Genomic DNA, 23,454 nt, shown 5'->3' with positions numbered 1-23,454 from the left:
CGGACCTCCAATCATTGTTCTAGAAGGCTTTTCATATATAAGCTTGTGTTTAGTCATAAATACAACTTAATGGTTCAGAAAATTTACTATGGTAAACAAAAATCCATATATGGTTGTTTAAATAAATTAAATTATCAAATAATTAGCGGTATGTGTGATAATTTTTTAGCAGGATCAATCACATCAATTTAATGTCCGCAGAAAATCAGACAACAAGAAAGGATAAAGAAGAGATAAAACAAATCTCCAAAAGAAAACGATAACTTGTAATTCTGAATTTCTGATTGATAACTTTTGATTAATTCCTTAGAAAGAACAAAGCAATATAAAAATACAGAACCGAAAGAAGGAGGTAATGGCATAATAAAGAGAAATGATTTGGGCTTAATCTTCTCGAGGCCCATCTCGGAGCCCAATATGAGATCGTCTCGAAGTTCGAGCAGAGAAAGCTTTCTTCTCCGCCATGGATGTAGCTCCTTGAAGAACCAAAAAAAAAAAATCATTTTCTGGATATCGCTCAAAAAGATGACTTCTCACATACCGTCCTTTAACCGGTCGTCACCTACTACTCTGATCCCTAAGCCCGAGCCAGTCACCGATTCCGACCTAGAAACTCGGATTCCAACCTCATCCATCTTCCATTTCAACCACACCCCTTCCCTCGAACCTAACTTGTACACCGAGTTCAACAATGTAGCAGAGACGTTCCGCTCAGCGAGGTGGACGCCACGGTTCTCGATTCTCTAACCGGCGCAATCGTACCGGTTCCAGAAGAAGAGGAAGAGGAGCAGCCTTCACCACCGTCCCTCGTCGTTACTCGAAAGAAGCCGAAGAAGAAGCCTCAGGGACGGTCATCGGAGCTGGTGAGGATCACTGACGTCGGGGCCGAAGGAGAGAGAGAGTTCCGAGAAGTCGTGAGGAAGACGCGTGAGATCGGGAGGAGGAAAAGGGGTGATAATAATAATAGCAAAGCTGCTTCGATGATGAAAGAGCGTTTCTTGTGGCTAAACCGCGACAAACGGATCGTGGGTTCGATCCCCGGAGTCCACGTGGGCGATATATTCTTTTTCAGGCTTGAGTTGTGTGTGATGGGTTTACACGGACATCCGCAAGCCGGGATTGATTATCTCACCGGGAGTCGCAGCTCTAACGGAGAGCCGATTGCGACGAGTGTGATTGTTTCAGGTGGGTATGAGGACGATGATGATCAAGGAGATGTGATTATCTACACAGGACAGGGTGGGCAAGACAAGCTCGGTAGGAGGCAGGCTGAGCATCAGAAGCTAGAAGGTGGGAATCTCGCTATGGAGAGGAGTATGTACTACGGGATTGAAGTGAGAGTCGTTCGTGGTTTCAAGTACGAGAACTCGGTTTCTACCAAAGTTTATGTCTACGATGGTCTGTATAGGGTTGTTGATTCCTGGTTCGATGTTGGGAAGTCTGGGTTTGGTGTTTTCAAGTTCAGGCTGGAGAGAATCATCGGAGGGCAGGTTGTGGAGATGGGTAGCTCGGTTTTGAGGTTTGCCAAGACTCTTAAAACCAACCCTTTGTCTGTGAGACCGAGTGGTTACATCAGTTTCGATATCTCGAACAGGAAGGAGAAGGCTCTTGTGTATTTGTTTAACGACATTGATGATGATCAAGAGCCTTTGTACTACGAGTATCTCGCCAATGCTTCTTTTCCGCTGTTTCGACAGAGTGATAATGATGCAGCAGCAAGTGGATGCGACTGTGTCAACTGTTGTAGCAGTGGCTGCGTTTGTGAAACGAAGAACGGAGGTCAGTTTGCTTATGATTACAATGGGAATCTGATGAGAATGCGACCCTTGATACATGAGTGTGGACCGGCCTGTAAGTGCCCTCCGACTTGTCAAAACCGTGTCACTCAAAAGGGTCTGAGGAGTAGTCTCGAAGTGTTTAGGTCGGCGGAAACTGGTTGGGGAGTTCGGTCTTTAGATATATTACATGCTGGTGCTTTTATATGCGAGTATGTCGGGGTTGCTCTGACGAGGGAACAAGCTGACATTCTGACCATGAATGGCGATACTTTGGTGTATCCTGGTCGGTTCTCTTCTGCTAGATGGAAAGCTTGGGGAGATTTGTCTCAGGTCTTTCCTGATGATTACGAGCGACCACCTTCTTCGTATCCTAAGATCCCTCCTGTTGATTTTGCCATGGATGTTTCCAAGTTTAGGAATGTTGCTTGTTACATAAACCACAGTACTGATTCAAATGTAATTGTCCAGTTTGTACTCCATGATCACAACAATCTCATGTATCCTCGTGTTATGCTTTTCGCTGCTGAGAACATTCCCCCCATGACTGAGCTCAGCCTTGATTATGGAGTATCTGATGATGAATGGATCCCCAAGCTCGCCATTTGTAATTAAACTCAGTCCTTGACCGGTCCGCCTCCTCATTTTTCAAGGTAAAAATCGGTTTTATAAGTTTCACTAAGTTAACGCGTCGTCGTAAATTGGTCTCTGATTTCATTTTAAACAACGGAATGTGATTCTAATCTTTGTTTGAGAGACAGTTTGTCGTGAGTTTCTTCTGTTTTGCTCCCAAGGATGTGCTTGAAGTCCTATTGTCTCTCATCTCATGCCGTGTTATTGATTGGTTTCTTGCAGATTGTATCAGTTCAATCTTCTTTTTTTTTGTTTGGTCGCATGAAGTAAGAAGAAAAGCAGTTTGTGCAGAATCAAGGTTTGATAGGACTTCATTCCTCCCTCTGTGTACGTTTTTGAGTTTTGTGTATGTTTGCACAATTTTGGGAGGCAATGTTTTTAGGGTTATTAGTGTACAAAACTCAGAAGGATGTTTCTTTGTCTGTATCGGTTTGCTCTTTGACATGTCTATGAAGTGAAGTGAAACAATATTATCCTTCCTGTCCATGTTCATCTCCAAAAGCATTTTCACTAAAAATTCTAGCCTGTTCAATATGGTAATACCGAACCGAACCGAACCGAACCGAACCGAAATAAACAATATGGTTTGGATTTGGTATATACCATATAAACCGAATGGATATGATTTTATAAAAACCGTAGGATTTGGATATGGTTAGGTTTATAACCGATCAAACCGAATAAACCGAACAAAACCGATAAAAACAAAAACATATAAATATATATACATTATATACAACGATACATGATAATTGATTTGTTATAAAAGTTAATTTTCTTGTTAATAATTAATTCCATATATTATTAATCGTTTACATTAAAGAAGCCCTAGTTAAAAAAGTAAGAAACACTTAAACAATTGAAAAACTCACAGCAGCCGAGGTTTAGCTTCTTACTTCTTATTCTCTTGAAACACTTCTTCTTTTGACCTTTTTCTTCCTATCGCCATTGAAGCATTACTAAGTGAAGGTATTTATTTATTTTTTCTTCTCCTTCAACTATTATCTAGGTTTAGTTTGATTTTGCATGCTTTAAGATATTAAAAATTAAACAGAAACATGAATATTTTTTTTGGAAAAACAGAGGAGAGCAAGAAGAACGTTAAAAAACCAAGTCACTGACAGTTTTGTTTGTTTCTCTGTTTCATAATCAACTAATTTTCTCTTATAATTATTGTAGATGGGAGATTCTATGGCCAATAAAACTCAAACTGCTGGACAAAAGAGGAAGCAGCCAACAAATCCTTCTGATGCTACTAACGAGTCGACGGCAAAACCAAAGAAGCAGTATGTGACTCGTTCTGATGCTTGGAAATTTTTTACGAAATCCAAAGATGATCCAGAAAAGGTTAGCTGTAACCACTGCCCCTCAGTTCTCAAGTACAAATCAAAGTCTGGTACTAGTGTTTTGTGGACTCATCATAATGCATGCAAAGGATACAAACTTACTTCTGCTTCTACTTCTGAGACTCAAACGACATTGGTCAAAAGTAGTGAATCTGGCAAGCTGGTGTCAGTTGGATTTGATCAAAAAGCTTGCAGAAAAGCAACTGCTAAGATGATTGTTTTAGATGAGTTGCCATTTGCATTTGTGGAACGTCCTGGATTTGTTCAGTTTTGTGAGGTTGCTGTCCCTAAATTTGAGATTCCTTCACGTTCAACAGTCACTAGGGATGTAGTCAAAATGTACATGGAAGAAAAGGCCTTTCTAAAGAGTTTGTTCAGTAAGAATAAGCAAAGGTTGTGTCTGACTACAGATTTGTGGACTGCGTCTACTACTAGTATAAGTTATATGGTAATCACTGCTCACTTCATCGATGAGAACTGGTGTTTAAGAAGGAAAATTATAAGTTTCAAGCCTGTCCCTGATCATAAAGGAGAGACAATTGCAGAACGACTCAAGAGTTGTATGATGGAATGGGGGATCGAGAAGATTTTCACTATCACTGTTGATAATGCTCATAGCAATGACAATGCTATTAGACACTTCAAAGAAAAGCTGCAGTATATGAGCGCTGATGCTTTAGTTTTAGGAGGAGAATTTATGCATGTTCGATGTTGTGCTCATATTTTGAACCTGATTGTCAAGGATGGTCTAGATGAAATCAGTAGCAGTGTGGAGGCTATTAGGAATGCAGTGAAATATCTAAGATCTTCTGATCATCGATTTCAATCCTTTCAAATGCGGTTAGGAACAAGCAGGAATGTTACAAGAGGGAGCTTTGTTTTGGATTGTTCTACTAGGTGGAATGCTACTTACCTTATGTTAGAAGCAGCTCTCAAATTCAGGTCAACGTTTGATATAATGGCTGATGAAGACAGACCATATAATGCTTATTTTCTTGAGTGGGAGAACAAAAAAAAAAGAGATGGACCACCAGTAGAAGAAGATTGGAATAAAGCTACTCGTTTGATAAAAATCTTGGAGCTTTTTTATGATTCAACATTGGCATTTTCTGCTTTCAAAACAGTGACCTCTAGTTCTTGTTATGATGAAATTTGCAGTATCGAGGCATCATTCATCTCACTGGGTAATGATTCTGATCCTAAAGTGAGAGCTATGACTTTTCCCATGCAAGAAAAATTTGACAAATATTGGGATGGTTTGGAAAACTTGAACCCAATATTGATTGTTGCCAGTGTCTTCGATCCACGCTGTAAGATGGTGTTTCCTACTATTTGCTTTGAAAACATGTACGGCAAAAATAGTTCGACTGCTATTGAGATGAAGGAAAAAGTCATGCGTCTTTTACGTAATTTATTTGATGCGTATAAGATATCTCAGAGCAGGAACACAGATGCATCGAATGAAAGTCAAACTGGACAGGCAGCTTGTTTGGTTACTGATACGACGGTTGATGGATCTTCATCTAGTAGCACTCGTCGTCGCTCCACATTATTTTCCACGCTTTATCAGCAAATGCAGTCTGCGAATCAGTGTGTTGAATCAGCTAATGAGTTAAGCATATACTTAATGGAAAAGGTTGAAGTAGAATCAGCTAATAACTTGGGTACAAGATATGACATTCTATCATGGTGGAGAGACAATTGTGTGAAGTTTCCTATCTTGTCTGAAATAGCTAAGGATGTCCTTGCGATTCCTGTCTCTTCTGTTTCATCTGAATCTGCTTTCAGCACTGCCGGTCGAATCTTAGACCCATATAGGAGTTCTCTTTCTCCTCCTATGGTTGAAGCCTTGATCTTGACACAAAATTGGATCCAAACTGCAGCTTTGTCTGATAAACAAAAGAGCATCGAACAGATGTTGAAGGAATATGAATTCATGGACTCTCTAGTAGAAGGTAATTCATATTTTAGTTTCTAAGCAGTGATTTATTATATTTACAAGCATTGGAGTTATTCACAATTTCTTTTATCTTTGAACTAACAGAATTTCGCGTTCAGTCGGAGGAGGGGTGACTTTGATGGACAATGCACCAACTATGGGAGAGAAGGAGAACTTTTTTTTTCATGCTTCTGTTTGGTTTTTCATTATTTTGTTTTCACAACTTTGTGCTTTGGTTTTGGTTTTAGATTTGAATATTTTATTTGTTTATTTTTTTGATTCTGCAATTTTATATTATTTATAAGATGATGAACATTGAGATTTTTTAATAAATAATAATTTTGACAATACATGACTTTAAAATTCGTATACTAAGACACCAAACCAAATAATAATATTTTTGGTATAAAACCGAAAAAACCGAAAACCGGTAATATAAAAACCGAACCGAACCATATTAGATGTGGTTCCAATATGGTATCTAATTTCTATAAACCGAAAAACCGAAAAACCGAAAAAACCGAACCGAAACCGGACCGAACTCCAGATTGAACAGGCCTAAAATCTCACACACTGTAAGTTCTGATATAACCTAAGAGGCAGTATCAAACAAGTGGCAAGAACTTCCATGGTAGTCTACAAGATTGAGGAATAAGAAGGAAAGAAATTGAGGAAGAAGAAAGAATATGTTTCGTAACTATTAGATTAGAAAATTGGGGAAAGTAGTTCTGTAAATCTAAAGTGGTTTTGGAGAGAGAATAAAAGTGGTGTCATTTTTTAAATTTTTTCTAAAAAAAAGTTTTGGTTATTATAATTAGAAATATGTGATTGTGCTTTAGTTGAGGGCATCGATGATATTACACATAGAAAAAATGTGTTACATGAAAAAGGTGTCTGAATGCTTAATTTGAAATAAAAATGTGTCCTAGAAAGTAATTTTTTCCTATTCAAATCACCCAATATCCAAAATAACCAAAATGCCTAGATCTAAAAAAATTAATCAACAATAATAGCAAATCTAAAAATTTATCTAGTTTCGTATTTTATGTTAATTATTATCAATTCATGAAAATAATTTTATTTTGAACCCAGAAACTAAAATATTTAATATGAATGTAAAATATAAAAGCATAAAAGGAGAATTTGTTAACGCGTCTAGCGATTTTCTTTTTAAATATAGGACTTAATATATTACCAGGAATGTAAATAAAAAACTTGTGTTAACAAGGCCAACGACAACATTTGATGCAGATACCTTGAATATCAAAACTGCTGACACTGAACAAAAAAAAAACATGAAGCAAAGTTTGCGTTCGGGTTTTGAGACAAAAAAAAAAAGCAAGTAGGAGGAGTGTTTTGGTCAGTTTCATTTCCAAGCTTTCCTTCCTCTCTGCTGGTTTCCGCTTGTGTTGTTCTTCATTTTCTTCATTCGCTTTGATCTACCAGCCTTTGATCTTACGGCAGCAAGAGGCATATTCTTCCTGTGCTCCTTCTGTTTATTGCTTGATCCTCCCACCTGCATTTTCGTTTTACACAATCATCAATAAATAAAGCAAACATCATATGCTGTAATAACCCTTTGCTCTGTATACGAACAAGAAAATAAAACGGATACCTTCTTCTGCTTGATGGCAGTCCTGGATTGGTATTTCACTCTGTCCTCCCTACCCGCTTTAACTAACTCCATCCTTTGCTCCTTTGTCAGTTTATGCCTTATGTGAGCCTGTGGGAAAACATTAACAATCATTTAGCATCATTGGAATCTCACCTGAGCGAAACAATGTGTAACTTCTTAGTACTAGTAACAGCTTACTTCAAGTTTGTCTGGATTGACCCGCTTCTTACTTAGCCAATCAGAATCCGGAACCTTGAATCCCTTTCGAGCCAATGCAAGTTTTGCTTCCTTCTTTGCCTGGTAGTATTGCGACACAAAAATGCATCAATAACGTTGGACTTGTTTACTAAACAGTAACGAAGAACACATACCTGAAGATCTTTGATTTTTCGGAAGTCCTCATTAGAAAGTATGCCATCGTTATCATCCAAAGAAGGCTGCTCGCTCTTCGCTTCTGCGAACCTCTTTAGTGCTCGTAGGCTTGTATCAGCAGAGAGAAGATTCGCATCGAAATCTACTATCTTCCGTTTCTTCCCTTTGCTTCCACTCTCTTCTGCAGAAGCCTCTCCATCATCATCTTCGCTTTCGAGCTCTTCATTTTCCGAATCTGTCTCGCCTTCATCACTGTCATTCATATCTTCCTCTTCATCCCCACCGATAGAAGCATCGACATCACTGCCATCTTCAGTGTTATTCATGTCATCGTCATCAGAATCTTCTTCACCTTCCTCCTCGGTTCCCGCATCATCAGGTATCAGCTCCTGCTCGACATCATCACTGCCAGGCAACTCCATGTCATCATCGTCTTGATCACCATCATCAGAGTCACTCTCATGATCACTTTCTTGCAATAACTCAACATTGGGAACATTGCTGAAGACATTAACTTCTCCATATTGTTTAGGTTTGGCAACGGGACCACCAGGACGGCCACGGTCTTTTTTCACTAGAAGCGAAGGGTTGATCTGAGAAATCACACAGCGCAATTATAGGCTCAACCACATACATCGATTGTTTTGTTCAAACGACAAAAAGCAAATGATTCTGCTAACCTCTCTGAACAATGCTATGAGGGAACGAGCTCCTGCGGAGATGGCCTTTTCATGTTCCTTTTTATACAGTGCAAGATCTTGCAGCAACTCTTCAGTCATCAACTGAAGTACACGATGACATAAGTAAGATAAAACACGAATGCTGCTGTCTCACTACATTTATATATGAGAATATAAAACCAGGGCTACCTCGTGAATCCTCAGGCACATTTCTCGTATAACATTGAGTCCGACAGCAATAGCCTGGTAACATAAATGAAAACAATGAATTAGAAAGGAATAATAAAAATGGTAGAACGAGCTTTCTACTTGAGTCTCTTGATCTGAGAGAGCTTGAAATCACACACCTCGGGACGTGAACGGTCGTGTACAAACTGATTCACTATTTGCATGAACAGTGGTTTTACAGCATCAGAAGGAACCTGCTCGCGACAAAATAAAATTGATCAGACTCAATCAAGAATGAGTAAAGAAATAATGCTTTAAAGTGGAAAGGTTTATATACCCCATCATGGCAAGCCTGAACTGCAGCTGCAAGTATTTGTGTAACGTCCTTTTCATGTGGCTGCATTTAAAAACATATTTTAATTTGCATAAGATATTTTTCTTTAAAAAGAAAACCCCCCGGTTAGCAAAAAATACCTTAGCATAGTTTTGAAGATAAGTATAAAAGCTTAACAATTGCAACTTGTGGAGCCCAATTGTGCGTGCAATAACTTTCATCATCATCAACCTGGTCTGCAAATTTATTCAATAGTTAGAAGAAGTTTTGGATGGGATCGTCTTCTTCGTCGAGATGTTCTTTTCTTATCCGATTCGAACAAATCTATGACTGACTTCACCTTGATTCTTTTTTTTTTTTTCTGTCAACAGTCATAACAAACTTTTGTCTTATAGTCTCGTGTTTTAATAATTGTCCAGAAAACTATGATATGGCCCAGTAAGGCCCTCTTATGTTGTTAAGCCAGTTACACTATCTAAATAAGCACGTTTCCCGTCCATATATTAATCCATTAACACAATCAATTAAATTAAATTCACGACTCATAGTCTGACTATTTATGAGAACTTTTTTTTTGTCAAAGGAATAGCTCGGAATCATGAATTATTAGTGTTTTTCCAAAATCAAATTAATAGTATTAGATTGTACAATTAAAAAGAAAAACCTAAGAAATTATTAATGATATAAAACTAAACTGTAGCAACTCTAACTTGTTCTTCATTCACAAACTTCCAGCAATCTCGTAAATCTTCAAATACCTGAGGTAGAAAAACTGTGTGAAGAGATTCAATGAAAGCGGCTAGGAACCATAATGAACATGGTATACCGATCCAGGGTCAGACGTGGAGAAATAAAATAGAGGAGGTGGAGGAGAACAGCGAAGCCAAAGATGTGACAGGTGCGTCCAAAGATGTACATCCCAACGAACTACCCTAACAAGACCAAGTATGAACCTCCCTGGCCAGGCGCCGTACGCCAGCAAAAGCCCAGGGCTTGGGCTTAAACTTGAATGACCTGAAAAAGAGTTTTGATACATTAATAAGCAATCAGTTATTGTTTGTTGCAGTATGTGCAACGTTGCCATATCCGTCAATTTGTCCATAGTATGGGTCCGGGGGGGAGCAACGATGTCCCATTAGCTGCCTGTGGTAATTTAGACGTTGGTCCCCGTAGGAGGAGGAGGCGTTCAATTGTTGTTTGACGTCGGAGTGGGGGAGGAGGAGGCGGTGGTCCCCGTAGGAGGAGGAGGCGGTGGGTTGTGGTTTGACGTCGGAGTGGGAGGAGGAGGCGGTGGTCCCCGTAGGAGGAGGAGGCGGTGGGTTGTTGTTTGACGTCGGAGTGGGGGAGGAGGAGGCGGTGGTCCCCGTAGGAGGAGGAGGCGGTGGGTTGTTGTTTGACGTCGGAGTGGGGGAGGAGGAGGCGGTGGTCCCCGTAGGAGGAGGAGGCGGTGGGTTGTTGTTTGACGTCGGAGTGGAGGAGATGTTGGTCCCCGTAGGAGGAGGAGACGATTGGCTGGTGCTGCTCACGGTACCCCCATGAACGGAGTCGCCAAAGTCTACGGTGGTGGCTTTGACGGCAGATTTCAATTCATGTACATTCAACCTCAGCTCTTTTGCAGATTCATTTGATTTCTTCGGCTCCATAGGAATAATCGGTGCTTCTGTTGTTCCGGTGCTGGAGAGGCTGCTCTGAAACTCGCCGCTATTTTTCTGATGATCCATCGCACTAGACCGTCTTTCTCCTGGTGACTTTTCTGTTACAGATTGATTACTGGAAAGTGGAAAGAGAGGAAGGAGAGAGAATAGCACGTGAGATGATAAGTTATAGGCTCACACGTATGAAAAATTGCTTTTTCCAGCTGCGCAAAACCGTTCCAGCTTTTTCAAATTTGGATATTTTTCTTTATTAAAACGTTTTGATAAGTTGGTGCACCTTTCAACCCAACTATTTACAATTTTTTGTTTACTGATTTAAATAAAGCTGACATTTTACGAATTATATTTAGTATAGATTATTGAGAAAAAAAATTCAAATCATTTCAATTAACATATATTATAACTAAATCCTAAAACCTTTAACTAAATATCTAAATTAATGTTAAACTGAGTATCATTTTCCGTAAATATCGCGGAAGGTTAACGTTTTAATTAATTTTCATATTTTAATAAAGAAATATCACTGATTATTTATAACAATAAATAAAATTATTGTGATGAAAAATATCATATTAAATAATTAATAAAATGATAACTGTTAAAAAAACATATCACTAATTATATATATTAGAATTATAACAAATCTATTGAAAAAAATGACAACAAGATCTTAAGTCTCAGAAATTGAATTTAAATATTTTCACTAATTTCATAATTAGTAATGAAATCTTATTGTACACTAACATATAATAAAATTGAATAGGATAAAAATATCCTATTTTATCCATTTTATAAGAAATTCTATCATTTTAATAGAAAACCATTATATTAAACTAAATATGATAAAATTATTTAATATTTGATAAGTTAATATATTTATTTTTGTGAATGATAGAAATTATGCAAAAAAACACAATATGTCAGTAGAAGGGTTTAAAATTAGTAAACTATCCACCAATCAAATTTAATCAATTCAAATATTCACAATTAATGTTTCTCAAGAGTATACAAAAGTACTTTAAAATATATAGAAAATCTATATTTGTGAAACAAGAATAAAATGTAGAAAATCTTACTTTCGGAAATGGAGGGAGTAACTTATTTTCAAATTTATATATACAGCAATTTATTATATAAAATGAATAAATAGAAAAAAATTGCTAAAAGAAATTTAAAGATTTTAATTACGGGCCAGATGGTAATAAAAATAAATACAAAACAACTTTCAAATGATTGGAAAGAGGGCATAGCACGTGCAATATAAATCTATTAAATTAATGATTCTTATGTGAAATGACGAATACAACAGTCAGTCACTAAAGCGTCAAAAATTTTGTTTGTGTTGACTTTGACTGGTTCGAAGCTTTAATGCGTAAATTGAGATGACATTCAAATTGTGCATACCGGTTATTGAACCATATTTTGTGGGTTCATTCGTTATGATTTTTTGTGTAGTAAATAATATAGTTTTTTAATATATATTGTTAACTAAAAATGTGACAGAAGATACAGAGGTAACTTGTAGCAGAGAGCAATCTAAACAACAGAGAAAAAAAAGATAATAGGCATAGACTTAGACCGGAATTAACCAGTCCCAAACCAGCAGTTGAAACCAACAGGGTCTAGGGGACGAGAGACCCTAGACCAAACCAATAAAAACCAACCGGCAGTAAAAAATATGATTGCGGTCGCAGAAATGTAATAATCGATATTTGTAATAACAATAGTTTCAAGGATTGGAATCGTTTGGGGACAGAAAAAAGTTAACGATCTTTTGGAAAAAAAATGTAATAATCTTAGACAAATAATAAACCGGGAATCACGACTTATAGTCATTTATTTTTTGAGCACTAATAACCATAATTCACATATGGTCCATAAGAATACCCAAACTACGGACCTCCAATCATTGTTCTAGAAGGCTTTTCATATATAAGCTTGTGTTTAGTCATAAATACAACTTAATGGTTCAGAAAATTTACTATGGTAAACAAAAATCCATATATGGTTGTTTAAATAAATTAAATTATCAAATAATTAGCGGTATGTGTGATAATTTTTTAGCAGGATCAATCACATCAATTTAATGTCCGCAGAAAATCAGACAACAAGAAAGGATAAAGAAGAGATAAAACAAATCTCCAAAAGAAAACGATAACTTGTAATTCTGAATTTCTGATTGATAACTTTTGATTAATTCCTTAGAAAGAACAAAGCAATATAAAAATACAGAACCGAAAGAAGGAGGTAATGGCATAATAAAGAGAAATGATTTGGGCTTAATCTTCTCGAGGCCCATCTCGGAGCCCAATATGAGATCGTCTCGAAGTTCGAGCAGAGAAAGCTTTCTTCTCCGCCATGGATGTAGCTCCTTGAAGAACCAAAAAAAAAAAATCATTTTCTGGATATCGCTCAAAAAGATGACTTCTCACATACCGTCCTTTAACCGGTCGTCACCTACTACTCTGATCCCTAAGCCCGAGCCAGTCACCGATTCCGACCTAGAAACTCGGATTCCAACCTCATCCATCTTCCATTTCAACCACACCCCTTCCCTCGAACCTAACTTGTACACCGAGTTCAACAATGTAGCAGAGACGTTCCGCTCAGCGAGGTGGACGCCACGGTTCTCGATTCTCTAACCGGCGCAATCGTACCGGTTCCAGAAGAAGAGGAAGAGGAGCAGCCTTCACCACCGTCCCTCGTCGTTACTCGAAAGAAGCCGAAGAAGAAGCCTCAGGGACGGTCATCGGAGCTGGTGAGGATCACTGACGTCGGGGCCGAAGGAGAGAGAGAGTTCCGAGAAGTCGTGAGGAAGACGCGTGAGATCGGGAGGAGGAAAAGGGGTGATAATAATAATAGCAAAGCTGCTTCGATGATGAAAGAGCGTTTCTTGTGGCTAAACCGCGACAAACGGATCGTGGGTTCGATCCCCGGAGTCCACGTGGGCGATATATTCTTTTTCAGGCTTGAGTTGTGTGTGATGGGTTTACACGGACATCCGCAAGCCGGGATTGATTATCTCACCGGGAGTCGCAGCTCTAACGGAGAGCCGATTGCGACGAGTGTGATTGTTTCAGGTGGGTATGAGGACGATGATGATCAAGGAGATGTGATTATCTACACAGGACAGGGTGGGCAAGACAAGCTCGGTAGGAGGCAGGCTGAGCATCAGAAGCTAGAAGGTGGGAATCTCGCTATGGAGAGGAGTATGTACTACGGGATTGAAGTGAGAGTCGTTCGTGGTTTCAAGTACGAGAACTCGGTTTCTACCAAAGTTTATGTCTACGATGGTCTGTATAGGGTTGTTGATTCCTGGTTCGATGTTGGGAAGTCTGGGTTTGGTGTTTTCAAGTTCAGGCTGGAGAGAATCATCGGAGGGCAGGTTGTGGAGATGGGTAGCTCGGTTTTGAGGTTTGCCAAGACTCTTAAAACCAACCCTTTGTCTGTGAGACCGAGTGGTTACATCAGTTTCGATATCTCGAACAGGAAGGAGAAGGCTCTTGTGTATTTGTTTAACGACATTGATGATGATCAAGAGCCTTTGTACTACGAGTATCTCGCCAATGCTTCTTTTCCGCTGTTTCGACAGAGTGATAATGATGCAGCAGCAAGTGGATGCGACTGTGTCAACTGTTGTAGCAGTGGCTGCGTTTGTGAAACGAAGAACGGAGGTCAGTTTGCTTATGATTACAATGGGAATCTGATGAGAATGCGACCCTTGATACATGAGTGTGGACCGGCCTGTAAGTGCCCTCCGACTTGTCAAAACCGTGTCACTCAAAAGGGTCTGAGGAGTAGTCTCGAAGTGTTTAGGTCGGCGGAAACTGGTTGGGGAGTTCGGTCTTTAGATATATTACATGCTGGTGCTTTTATATGCGAGTATGTCGGGGTTGCTCTGACGAGGGAACAAGCTGACATTCTGACCATGAATGGCGATACTTTGGTGTATCCTGGTCGGTTCTCTTCTGCTAGATGGAAAGCTTGGGGAGATTTGTCTCAGGTCTTTCCTGATGATTACGAGCGACCACCTTCTTCGTATCCTAAGATCCCTCCTGTTGATTTTGCCATGGATGTTTCCAAGTTTAGGAATGTTGCTTGTTACATAAACCACAGTACTGATTCAAATGTAATTGTCCAGTTTGTACTCCATGATCACAACAATCTCATGTATCCTCGTGTTATGCTTTTCGCTGCTGAGAACATTCCCCCCATGACTGAGCTCAGCCTTGATTATGGAGTATCTGATGATGAATGGATCCCCAAGCTCGCCATTTGTAATTAAACTCAGTCCTTGACCGGTCCGCCTCCTCATTTTTCAAGGTAAAAATCGGTTTTATAAGTTTCACTAAGTTAACGCGTCGTCGTAAATTGGTCTCTGATTTCATTTTAAACAACGGAATGTGATTCTAATCTTTGTTTGAGAGACAGTTTGTCGTGAGTTTCTTCTGTTTTGCTCCCAAGGATGTGCTTGAAGTCCTATTGTCTCTCATCTCATGCCGTGTTATTGATTGGTTTCTTGCAGATTGTATCAGTTCAATCTTCTTTTTTTTTGTTTGGTCGCATGAAGTAAGAAGAAAAGCAGTTTGTGCAGAATCAAGGTTTGATAGGACTTCATTCCTCCCTCTGTGTACGTTTTTGAGTTTTGTGTATGTTTGCACAATTTTGGGAGGCAATGTTTTTAGGGTTATTAGTGTACAAAACTCAGAAGGATGTTTCTTTGTCTGTATCGGTTTGCTCTTTGACATGTCTATGAAGTGAAGTGAAACAATATTATCCTTCCTGTCCATGTTCATCTCCAAAAGCATTTTCACTAAAAATTCTAGCCTGTTCAATATGGTAATACCGAACCGAACCGAACCGAACCGAACCGAAATAAACAATATGGTTTGGATTTGGTATATACCATATAAACCGAATGGATATGATTTTATAAAAACCGTAGGATTTGGATATGGTTAGGTTTATAACCGATCAAACCGAATAAACCGAACAAAACCGATAAAAACAAAAACATATAAATATATATACATTATATACAACGATACATGATAATTGATTTGTTATAAAAGTTAATTTTCTTGTTAATAATTAATTCCATATATTATTAATCGTTTACATTAAAGAAGCCCTAGTTAAAAAAGTAAGAAACACTTAAACAATTGAAAAACTCACAGCAGCCGAGGTTTAGCTTCTTACTTCTTATTCTCTTGAAACACTTCTTCTTTTGACCTTTTTCTTCCTATCGCCATTGAAGCATTACTAAGTGAAGGTATTTATTTATTTTTTCTTCTCCTTCAACTATTATCTAGGTTTAGTTTGATTTTGCATGCTTTAAGATATTAAAAATTAAACAGAAACATGAATATTTTTTTTGGAAAAACAGAGGAGAGCAAGAAGAACGTTAAAAAACCAAGTCACTGACAGTTTTGTTTGTTTCTCTGTTTCATAATCAACTAATTTTCTCTTATAATTATTGTAGATGGGAGATTCTATGGCCAATAAAACTCAAACTGCTGGACAAAAGAGGAAGCAGCCAACAAATCCTTCTGATGCTACTAACGAGTCGACGGCAAAACCAAAGAAGCAGTATGTGACTCGTTCTGATGCTTGGAAATTTTTTACGAAATCCAAAGATGATCCAGAAAAGGTTAGCTGTAACCACTGCCCCTCAGTTCTCAAGTACAAATCAAAGTCTGGTACTAGTGTTTTGTGGACTCATCATAATGCATGCAAAGGATACAAACTTACTTCTGCTTCTACTTCTGAGACTCAAACGACATTGGTCAAAAGTAGTGAATCTGGCAAGCTGGTGTCAGTTGGATTTGATCAAAAAGCTTGCAGAAAAGCAACTGCTAAGATGATTGTTTTAGATGAGTTGCCATTTGCATTTGTGGAACGTCCTGGATTTGTTCAGTTTTGTGAGGTTGCTGTCCCTAAATTTGAGATTCCTTCACGTTCAACAGTCACTAGGGATGTAGTCAAAATGTACATGGAAGAAAAGGCCTTTCTAAAGAGTTTGTTCAGTAAGAATAAGCAAAGGTTGTGTCTGACTACAGATTTGTGGACTGCGTCTACTACTAGTATAAGTTATATGGTAATCACTGCTCACTTCATCGATGAGAACTGGTGTTTAAGAAGGAAAATTATAAGTTTCAAGCCTGTCCCTGATCATAAAGGAGAGACAATTGCAGAACGACTCAAGAGTTGTATGATGGAATGGGGGATCGAGAAGATTTTCACTATCACTGTTGATAATGCTCATAGCAATGACAATGCTATTAGACACTTCAAAGAAAAGCTGCAGTATATGAGCGCTGATGCTTTAGTTTTAGGAGGAGAATTTATGCATGTTCGATGTTGTGCTCATATTTTGAACCTGATTGTCAAGGATGGTCTAGATGAAATCAGTAGCAGTGTGGAGGCTATTAGGAATGCAGTGAAATATCTAAGATCTTCTGATCATCGATTTCAATCCTTTCAAATGCGGTTAGGAACAAGCAGGAATGTTACAAGAGGGAGCTTTGTTTTGGATTGTTCTACTAGGTGGAATGCTACTTACCTTATGTTAGAAGCAGCTCTCAAATTCAGGTCAACGTTTGATATAATGGCTGATGAAGACAGACCATATAATGCTTATTTTCTTGAGTGGGAGAACAAAAAAAAAAGAGATGGACCACCAGTAGAAGAAGATTGGAATAAAGCTACTCGTTTGATAAAAATCTTGGAGCTTTTTTATGATTCAACATTGGCATTTTCTGCTTTCAAAACAGTGACCTCTAGTTCTTGTTATGATGAAATTTGCAGTATCGAGGCATCATTCATCTCACTGGGTAATGATTCTGATCCTAAAGTGAGAGCTATGACTTTTCCCATGCAAGAAAAATTTGACAAATATTGGGATGGTTTGGAAAACTTGAACCCAATATTGATTGTTGCCAGTGTCTTCGATCCACGCTGTAAGATGGTGTTTCCTACTATTTGCTTTGAAAACATGTACGGCAAAAATAGTTCGACTGCTATTGAGATGAAGGAAAAAGTCATGCGTCTTTTACGTAATTTATTTGATGCGTATAAGATATCTCAGAGCAGGAACACAGATGCATCGAATGAAAGTCAAACTGGACAGGCAGCTTGTTTGGTTACTGATACGACGGTTGATGGATCTTCATCTAGTAGCACTCGTCGTCGCTCCACATTATTTTCCACGCTTTATCAGCAAATGCAGTCTGCGAATCAGTGTGTTGAATCAGCTAATGAGTTAAGCATATACTTAATGGAAAAGGTTGAAGTAGAATCAGCTAATAACTTGGGTACAAGATATGACATTCTATCATGGTGGAGAGACAATTGTGTGAAGTTTCCTATCTTGTCTGAAATAGCTAAGGATGTCCTTGCGATTCCTGTCTCTTCTGTTTCATCTGAATCTGCTTTCAGCACTGCCGGTCGAATCTTAGACCCATATAGGAGTTCTCTTTCTCCTCCTATGGTTGAAGCCTTGATCTTGACACAAAATTGGATCCAAACTGCAGCTTTGTCTGATAAACAAAAGAGCATCGAACAGATGTTGAAGGAATATGAATTCATGGACTCTCTAGTAGAAGGTAATTCATATTTTAGTTTCTAAGCAGTGATTTATTATATTTACAAGCATTGGAGTTATTCACAATTTCTTTTATCTTTGAACTAACAGAATTTCGCGTTCAGTCGGAGGAGGGGTGACTTTGATGGACAATGCACCAACTATGGGAGAGAAGGAGAACTTTTTTTTTCATGCTTCTGTTTGGTTTTTCATTATTTTGTTTTCACAACTTTGTGCTTTGGTTTTGGTTTTAGATTTGAATATTTTATTTGTTTATTTTTTTGATTCTGCAATTTTATATTATTTATAAGATGATGAACATTGAGATTTTTTAATAAATAATAATTTTGACAATACATGACTTTAAAATTCGTATACTAAGACACCAAACCAAATAATAATATTTTTGGTATAAAACCGAAAAAACCGAAAACCGGTAATATAAAAACCGAACCGAACCATATTAGATGTGGTTCCAATATGGTATCTAATTTCTATAAACCGAAAAACCGAAAAACCGAAAAAACCGAACCGAAACCGGACCGAACTCCAGATTGAACAGGCCTAAAATCTCACACACTGTAAGTTCTGATATAACCTAAGAGGCAGTATCAAACAAGTGGCAAGAACTTCCATGGTAGTCTACAAGATTGAGGAATAAGAAGGAAAGAAATTGAGGAAGAAGAAAGAATATGTTTCGTAACTATTAGATTAGAAAATTGGGGAAAGTAGTTCTGTAAATCTAAAGTGGTTTTGGAGAGAGAATAAAAGTGGTGTCATTTTTTAAATTTTTTCTAAAAAAAAGTTTTGGTTATTATAATTAGAAATATGTGATTGTGCTTTAGTTGAGGGCATCGATGATATTACACATAGAAAAAATGTGTTACATGAAAAAGGTGTCTGAATGCTTAATTTGAAATAAAAATGTGTCCTAGAAAGTAATTTTTTCCTATTCAAATCACCCAATATCCAAAATAACCAAAATGCCTAGATCTAAAAAAATTAATCAACAATAATAGCAAATCTAAAAATTTATCTAGTTTCGTATTTTATGTTAATTATTATCAATTCATGAAAATAATTTTATTTTGAACCCAGAAACTAAAATATTTAATATGAATGTAAAATATAAAAGCATAAAAGGAGAATTTGTTAACGCGTCTAGCGATTTTCTTTTTAAATATAGGACTTAATATATTACCAGGAATGTAAATAAAAAACTTGTGTTAACAAGGCCAACGACAACATTTGATGCAGATACCTTGAATATCAAAACTGCTGACACTGAACAAAAAAAAAACATGAAGCAAAGTTTGCGTTCGGGTTTTGAGACAAAAAAAAAAGCAAGTAGGAGGAGTGTTTTGGTCAGTTTCATTTCCAAGCTTTCCTTCCTCTCTGCTGGTTTCCGCTTGTGTTGTTCTTCATTTTCTTCATTCGCTTTGATCTACCAGCCTTTGATCTTACGGCAGCAAGAGGCATATTCTTCCTGTGCTCCTTCTGTTTATTGCTCGATCCTCCCACCTGCATTTTCGTTTTACACAATCATCAATAAATAAAGCAAACATCATATGCTGTAATAACCCTTTGCTCTGTATACGAACAAGAAAATAAAACGGATACCTTCTTCTGCTTGATGGCAGTCCTGGATTGGTATTTCACTCTGTCCTCCCTACCCGCTTTAACTAACTCCATCCTTTGCTCCTTTGTCAGTTTATGCCTTATGTGAGCCTGTGGGAAAACATTAACAATCATTTAGCATCATTGGAATCTCACCTGAGCGAAACAATGTGTAACTTCTTAGTACTAGTAACAGCTTACTTCAAGTTTGTCTGGATTGACCCGCTTCTTACTTAGCCAATCAGAATCCGGAACCTTGAATCCCTTTCGAGCCAATGCAAGTTTTGCTTCCTTCTTTGCCTGGTAGTATTGCGACACAAAAATGCATCAATAACGTTGGACTTGTTTACTAAACAGTAACGAAGAACACATACCTGAAGATCTTTGATTTTTCGGAAGTCCTCATTAGAAAGTATGCCATCGTTATCATCCAAAGAAGGCTGCTCGCTCTTCGCTTCTGCGAACCTCTTTAGTGCTCGTAGGCTTGTATCAGCAGAGAGAAGATTCGCATCGAAATCTACTATCTTCCGTTTCTTCCCTTTGCTTCCACTCTCTTCTGCAGAAGCCTCTCCATCATCATCTTCGCTTTCGAGCTCTTCATTTTCCGAATCTGTCTCGCCTTCATCACTGTCATTCATATCTTCCTCTTCATCCCCACCGATAGAAGCATCGACATCACTGCCATCTTCAGTGTTATTCATGTCATCGTCATCAGAATCTTCTTCACCTTCCTCCTCGGTTCCCGCATCATCAGGTATCAGCTCCTGCTCGACATCATCACTGCCAGGCAACTCCATGTCATCATCGTCTTGATCACCATCATCAGAGTCACTCTCATGATCACTTTCTTGCAATAACTCAACATTGGGAACATTGCTGAAGACATTAACTTCTCCATATTGTTTAGGTTTGGCAACGGGACCACCAGGACGGCCACGGTCTTTTTTCACTAGAAGCGAAGGGTTGATCTGAGAAATCACACAGCGCAATTATAGGCTCAACCACATACATCGATTGTTTTGTTCAAACGACAAAAAGCAAATGATTCTGCTAACCTCTCTGAACAATGCTATGAGGGAACGAGCTCCTGCGGAGATGGCCTTTTCATGTTCCTTTTTATACAGTGCAAGATCTTGCAGCAACTCTTCAGTCATCAACTGAAGTACACGATGACATAAGTAAGATAAAACACGAATGCTGCTGTCTCACTACATTTATATATGAGAATATAAAACCAGGGCTACCTCGTGAATCCTCAGGCACATTTCTCGTATAACATTGAGTCCGACAGCAATAGCCTGGTAACATAAATGAAAACAATGAATTAGAAAGGAATAATAAAAATGGTAGAACGAGCTTTCTACTTGAGTCTCTTGATCTGAGAGAGCTTGAAATCACACACCTCGGGACGTGAACGGTCGTGTACAAACTGATTCACTATTTGCATGAACAGTGGTTTTACAGCATCAGAAGGAACCTGCTCGCGACAAAATAAAATTGATCAGACTCAATCAAGAATGAGTAAAGAAATAATGCTTTAAAGTGGAAAGGTTTATATACCCCATCATGGCAAGCCTGAACTGCAGCTGCAAGTATTTGTGTAACGTCCTTTTCATGTGGCTGCATTTAAAAACATATTTTAATTTGCATAAGATATTTTTCTTTAAAAAGAAAACCCCCCGGTTAGCAAAAAATACCTTAGCATAGTTTTGAAGATAAGTATAAAAGCTTAACAATTGCAACTTGTGGAGCCCAATTGTGCGTGCAATAACTTTCATCATCATCAACCTGGTCTGCAAATTTATTCAATAGTTAGAAGAAGAAAAAAAAAACAAATACTTGGTTTTGCCATTGATGAGAGCAGAAAATAGTTACCTCAATTCGTTCACTAGTTTTGCCAATGCTCTTGCCAGTCTGAAGACGAGAAAGCAATTTCTCTGCAAATTTCTGTAAAAAAAAAACAAACATTCCATTATAGTCACTCCACACTGTAGTGATTACTTTCTTTGAAAATAGCACACTACAATAAGCTTAGGAGGTGAAACCTGAGGATCATTTAGATGATTGAGAGGTGAATAAGTTGAAGTGGTGTTCTCGGACGAAGCACGCTGCTTTTTCTTAATGCTTTTCATTGCACGTTGCAGTTTCGCTTGCTTCTTCTTCTTGCTAGAAGATGTACCTTTGTTGTTCGCCTAAGCATCACAAAGATAAATATATTCAAATCGAAAAAAGTTATTCACAAAATTAAAAAAAAAAAAAACAGAACCTCATTTCCAGTTATTTATTCATAATAATGAGAACTATAGAAGGTGGAAACTTGCATCATCAAGGGTCTTCTACATAAACGCTGATAAAATTCAAGTATAATGTTGTGTACCTTGTAAACAGCCTCCCTGTTAATCACAACATGGGGTTCGGGCTTTGAATCCTCGTCATCATCGTTGTCTGAAGCATCACTATCATCATCATCCTCAATGTTCTCGTAGTCAAGAAGAAACCGAAGAGAAGAAACCATGATCCTGAACACGTTAAAAAGGAGAAGTTCGTAACTCTACCAACCAAATCACACCAACATAATACTCCAAAAAGTCAGAAGAAACAAGAGAAGCATATATATACCTAGGTGAAGCATGAAAGCAAGCTTCACAAATCGCAATAGCAACTCTATCATGTCTATCACCAAGCCAAACCTTCTTCTTAAGAAGCTCACAAAGAGTAACAAGTGCTCTCTTCGCCTTCGTTTCATCTTCTTGCTACCAAAAAAAAAAAAGCTAAATATCATCTACACAAAAAGGCATCATAGAGTCCGGAGACAAAGAAGTTACCTCCAACATGGAGATGACAATCTTCTGAAGCCCCTTGTGCCTCGGATCAGTAACACTCATCTTACGAACGGTTTGAACAATGTGAGAAAACGTAAGCTTCCTCAAGTTCCTATCACCAATGCTCTGAACATCAAGAAACAGAGCCAGCAAATCCTCTATGACAAGACTCTACACAACAATCAAATCACTTAACATTTAGATTACAATCAATTCAGATAAAGCACACACCTTTAAGATTAAAGAACATACCTTTCGATTCATAAGAAGAATCAAACCCTGAGCGACATGGTTCCTCAGCCCCGAGGGCATCTCGAGGCACGAGGTGCGGAGCAGATCAGTCAGCTGAGACGGAAACTCAGCGAGCTGCTTGGGGTAAAAGGGAGTGACGTGAGCGAGGAACATGGCTCGGTCGCCGAGGTCTTTGGCGACGGAAGGGTCGGGGGGGCCGACGGAGGAGAAGCTGAGAGCGGCTTGTTGCTGGAAGAGATCGACGGAGGCTTTGAACTGTTTGTAGATCAATTGGAGCTCTGTTTCGTAGCCATCCGGGTCGCGTTTGATTTTGCCCTGGAGGATGGGGAGGCTGAGCTTCTCGGAGCTCCGGCCAGAGGCCTTTAAGGACTCCGGCGTGCGACCTAGAGATCCGGCCATTTTCGGAGGTTTTTGGGAGAAAGAGAGAGAGAAATAAACCCTAAAGTGAGGCGTCTTATCTTTTATACCCTCCCTCTTTTTACTTTTTATCGGTTAGGTTTAGTTTTCTCTGTACCAGCTCTGGTTTAGGTTTTGATTGTCTTTGATTCTATCGGTTTAGGATTTGATAAATTATTATAAGAAATAATATTAGGGCTATGACTTACTATCTGACGTCCGAAAATAGGATATTCGGAATGTTCGAATCCAAATTTGGATAATAAAA

General features: G+C 38.4%; 3 protein-coding genes and 2 pseudogenes across 3 annotated transcripts; 2 read left to right on the top strand and 3 right to left on the bottom strand.

Annotated features, from left to right (window-relative positions):
- Positions 1-420: 420 nt before the first annotated feature.
- LOC108831865 (histone-lysine N-methyltransferase family member SUVH9-like) lies at positions 421-2,892 on the top strand (annotated as a pseudogene).
- A 4,002-nt stretch (positions 2,893-6,894) lies between these two features.
- On the bottom strand, positions 6,895-9,138 carry LOC130495917 (uncharacterized). The gene is made up of 9 exons (XM_056987531.1): positions 9,003-9,138; positions 8,866-8,925; positions 8,708-8,782; positions 8,550-8,603; positions 8,361-8,462; positions 7,680-8,273; positions 7,507-7,605; positions 7,309-7,416; positions 6,895-7,209 (listed from the first exon to the last, which is right to left on the bottom strand). The coding sequence occupies exons 1-9, from the start codon at positions 9,087-9,089 to the stop codon at positions 7,060-7,062; spliced, it is 1,329 nt and encodes a 442-aa protein (XP_056843511.1). The 5' UTR covers positions 9,090-9,138; the 3' UTR covers positions 6,895-7,059.
- A 770-nt stretch (positions 9,139-9,908) lies between these two features.
- On the bottom strand, positions 9,909-10,583 carry LOC130495808 (allergen Asp f 7 homolog). Its single transcript, XM_056987329.1, has one exon. It carries the CDS (start codon positions 10,581-10,583, stop codon positions 9,909-9,911), a length of 675 nt encoding a protein of 224 aa, XP_056843309.1.
- Positions 10,584-12,832: 2,249 nt separating this feature from the next.
- On the top strand, positions 12,833-15,304 carry LOC130496574 (histone-lysine N-methyltransferase family member SUVH9-like; annotated as a pseudogene).
- Positions 15,305-19,267: 3,963 nt separating this feature from the next.
- Positions 19,268-23,225, bottom strand: LOC108831864 (uncharacterized). Its single transcript, XM_018605373.2, has 15 exons — positions 22,791-23,225; positions 22,542-22,709; positions 22,336-22,469; positions 22,094-22,235; positions 21,762-21,908; positions 21,592-21,663; positions 21,414-21,509; positions 21,277-21,336; positions 21,119-21,193; positions 20,961-21,014; positions 20,772-20,873; positions 20,091-20,684; positions 19,918-20,016; positions 19,720-19,827; positions 19,268-19,620 (listed from the first exon to the last, which is right to left on the bottom strand). Exons 1-15 carry the CDS (start codon positions 23,187-23,189, stop codon positions 19,471-19,473), a joined length of 2,400 nt encoding a protein of 799 aa, XP_018460875.1. The 5' UTR covers positions 23,190-23,225; the 3' UTR covers positions 19,268-19,470.
- Between the last annotated feature and the right edge of the window lie 229 nt (positions 23,226-23,454).

This window comes from Raphanus sativus, chromosome 6 (assembly GCF_000801105.2).
Source record: "Raphanus sativus cultivar WK10039 chromosome 6, ASM80110v3, whole genome shotgun sequence".
NCBI classification, from domain to species: domain Eukaryota; kingdom Viridiplantae; phylum Streptophyta; class Magnoliopsida; order Brassicales; family Brassicaceae; genus Raphanus; species Raphanus sativus.
The sequence above is the reverse complement of the archived record's forward strand: the minus strand, read 5'-3'. Positions and strand labels throughout refer to the sequence as shown.

What these genes read in the sequence shown, in the direction of transcription:
- LOC108831864 (XM_018605373.2), bottom strand. Translation starts at nt 23,189, where the DNA reads ATGGCCGGATCTCTAGGTCGCACGCCGGAGTCCTTAAAGGCCTCTGGC. An exon ending in ACAGGGAGGCTGTTTACAAG is followed by an intron (nt 21,909 to 22,093) that starts GTACACAACATT and finishes TGTGATGCTTAG; the next exon opens with GCGAACAACAAAGGTACATC. An exon ending in TCAATCCAGACAAACTTGAA is followed by an intron (nt 19,828 to 19,917) that starts GTAAGCTGTTAC and finishes GTTTTCCCACAG; the next exon opens with GCTCACATAAGGCATAAACT.
- LOC130495917 (XM_056987531.1), bottom strand. Translation starts at nt 9,089, where the DNA reads ATGATGATGAAAGTTATTGCACGCACAATTGGGCTCCACAAGTTGCAA. An exon ending in TGTGCCTGAGGATTCACGAG is followed by an intron (nt 8,463 to 8,549) that starts GTAGCCCTGGTT and finishes CGTGTACTTCAG; the next exon opens with TTGATGACTGAAGAGTTGCT. An exon ending in TCAATCCAGACAAACTTGAA is followed by an intron (nt 7,417 to 7,506) that starts GTAAGCTGTTAC and finishes GTTTTCCCACAG; the next exon opens with GCTCACATAAGGCATAAACT.
- LOC130495808 (XM_056987329.1), bottom strand. Translation starts at nt 10,583, where the DNA reads ATGGATCATCAGAAAAATAGCGGCGAGTTTCAGAGCAGCCTCTCCAGC.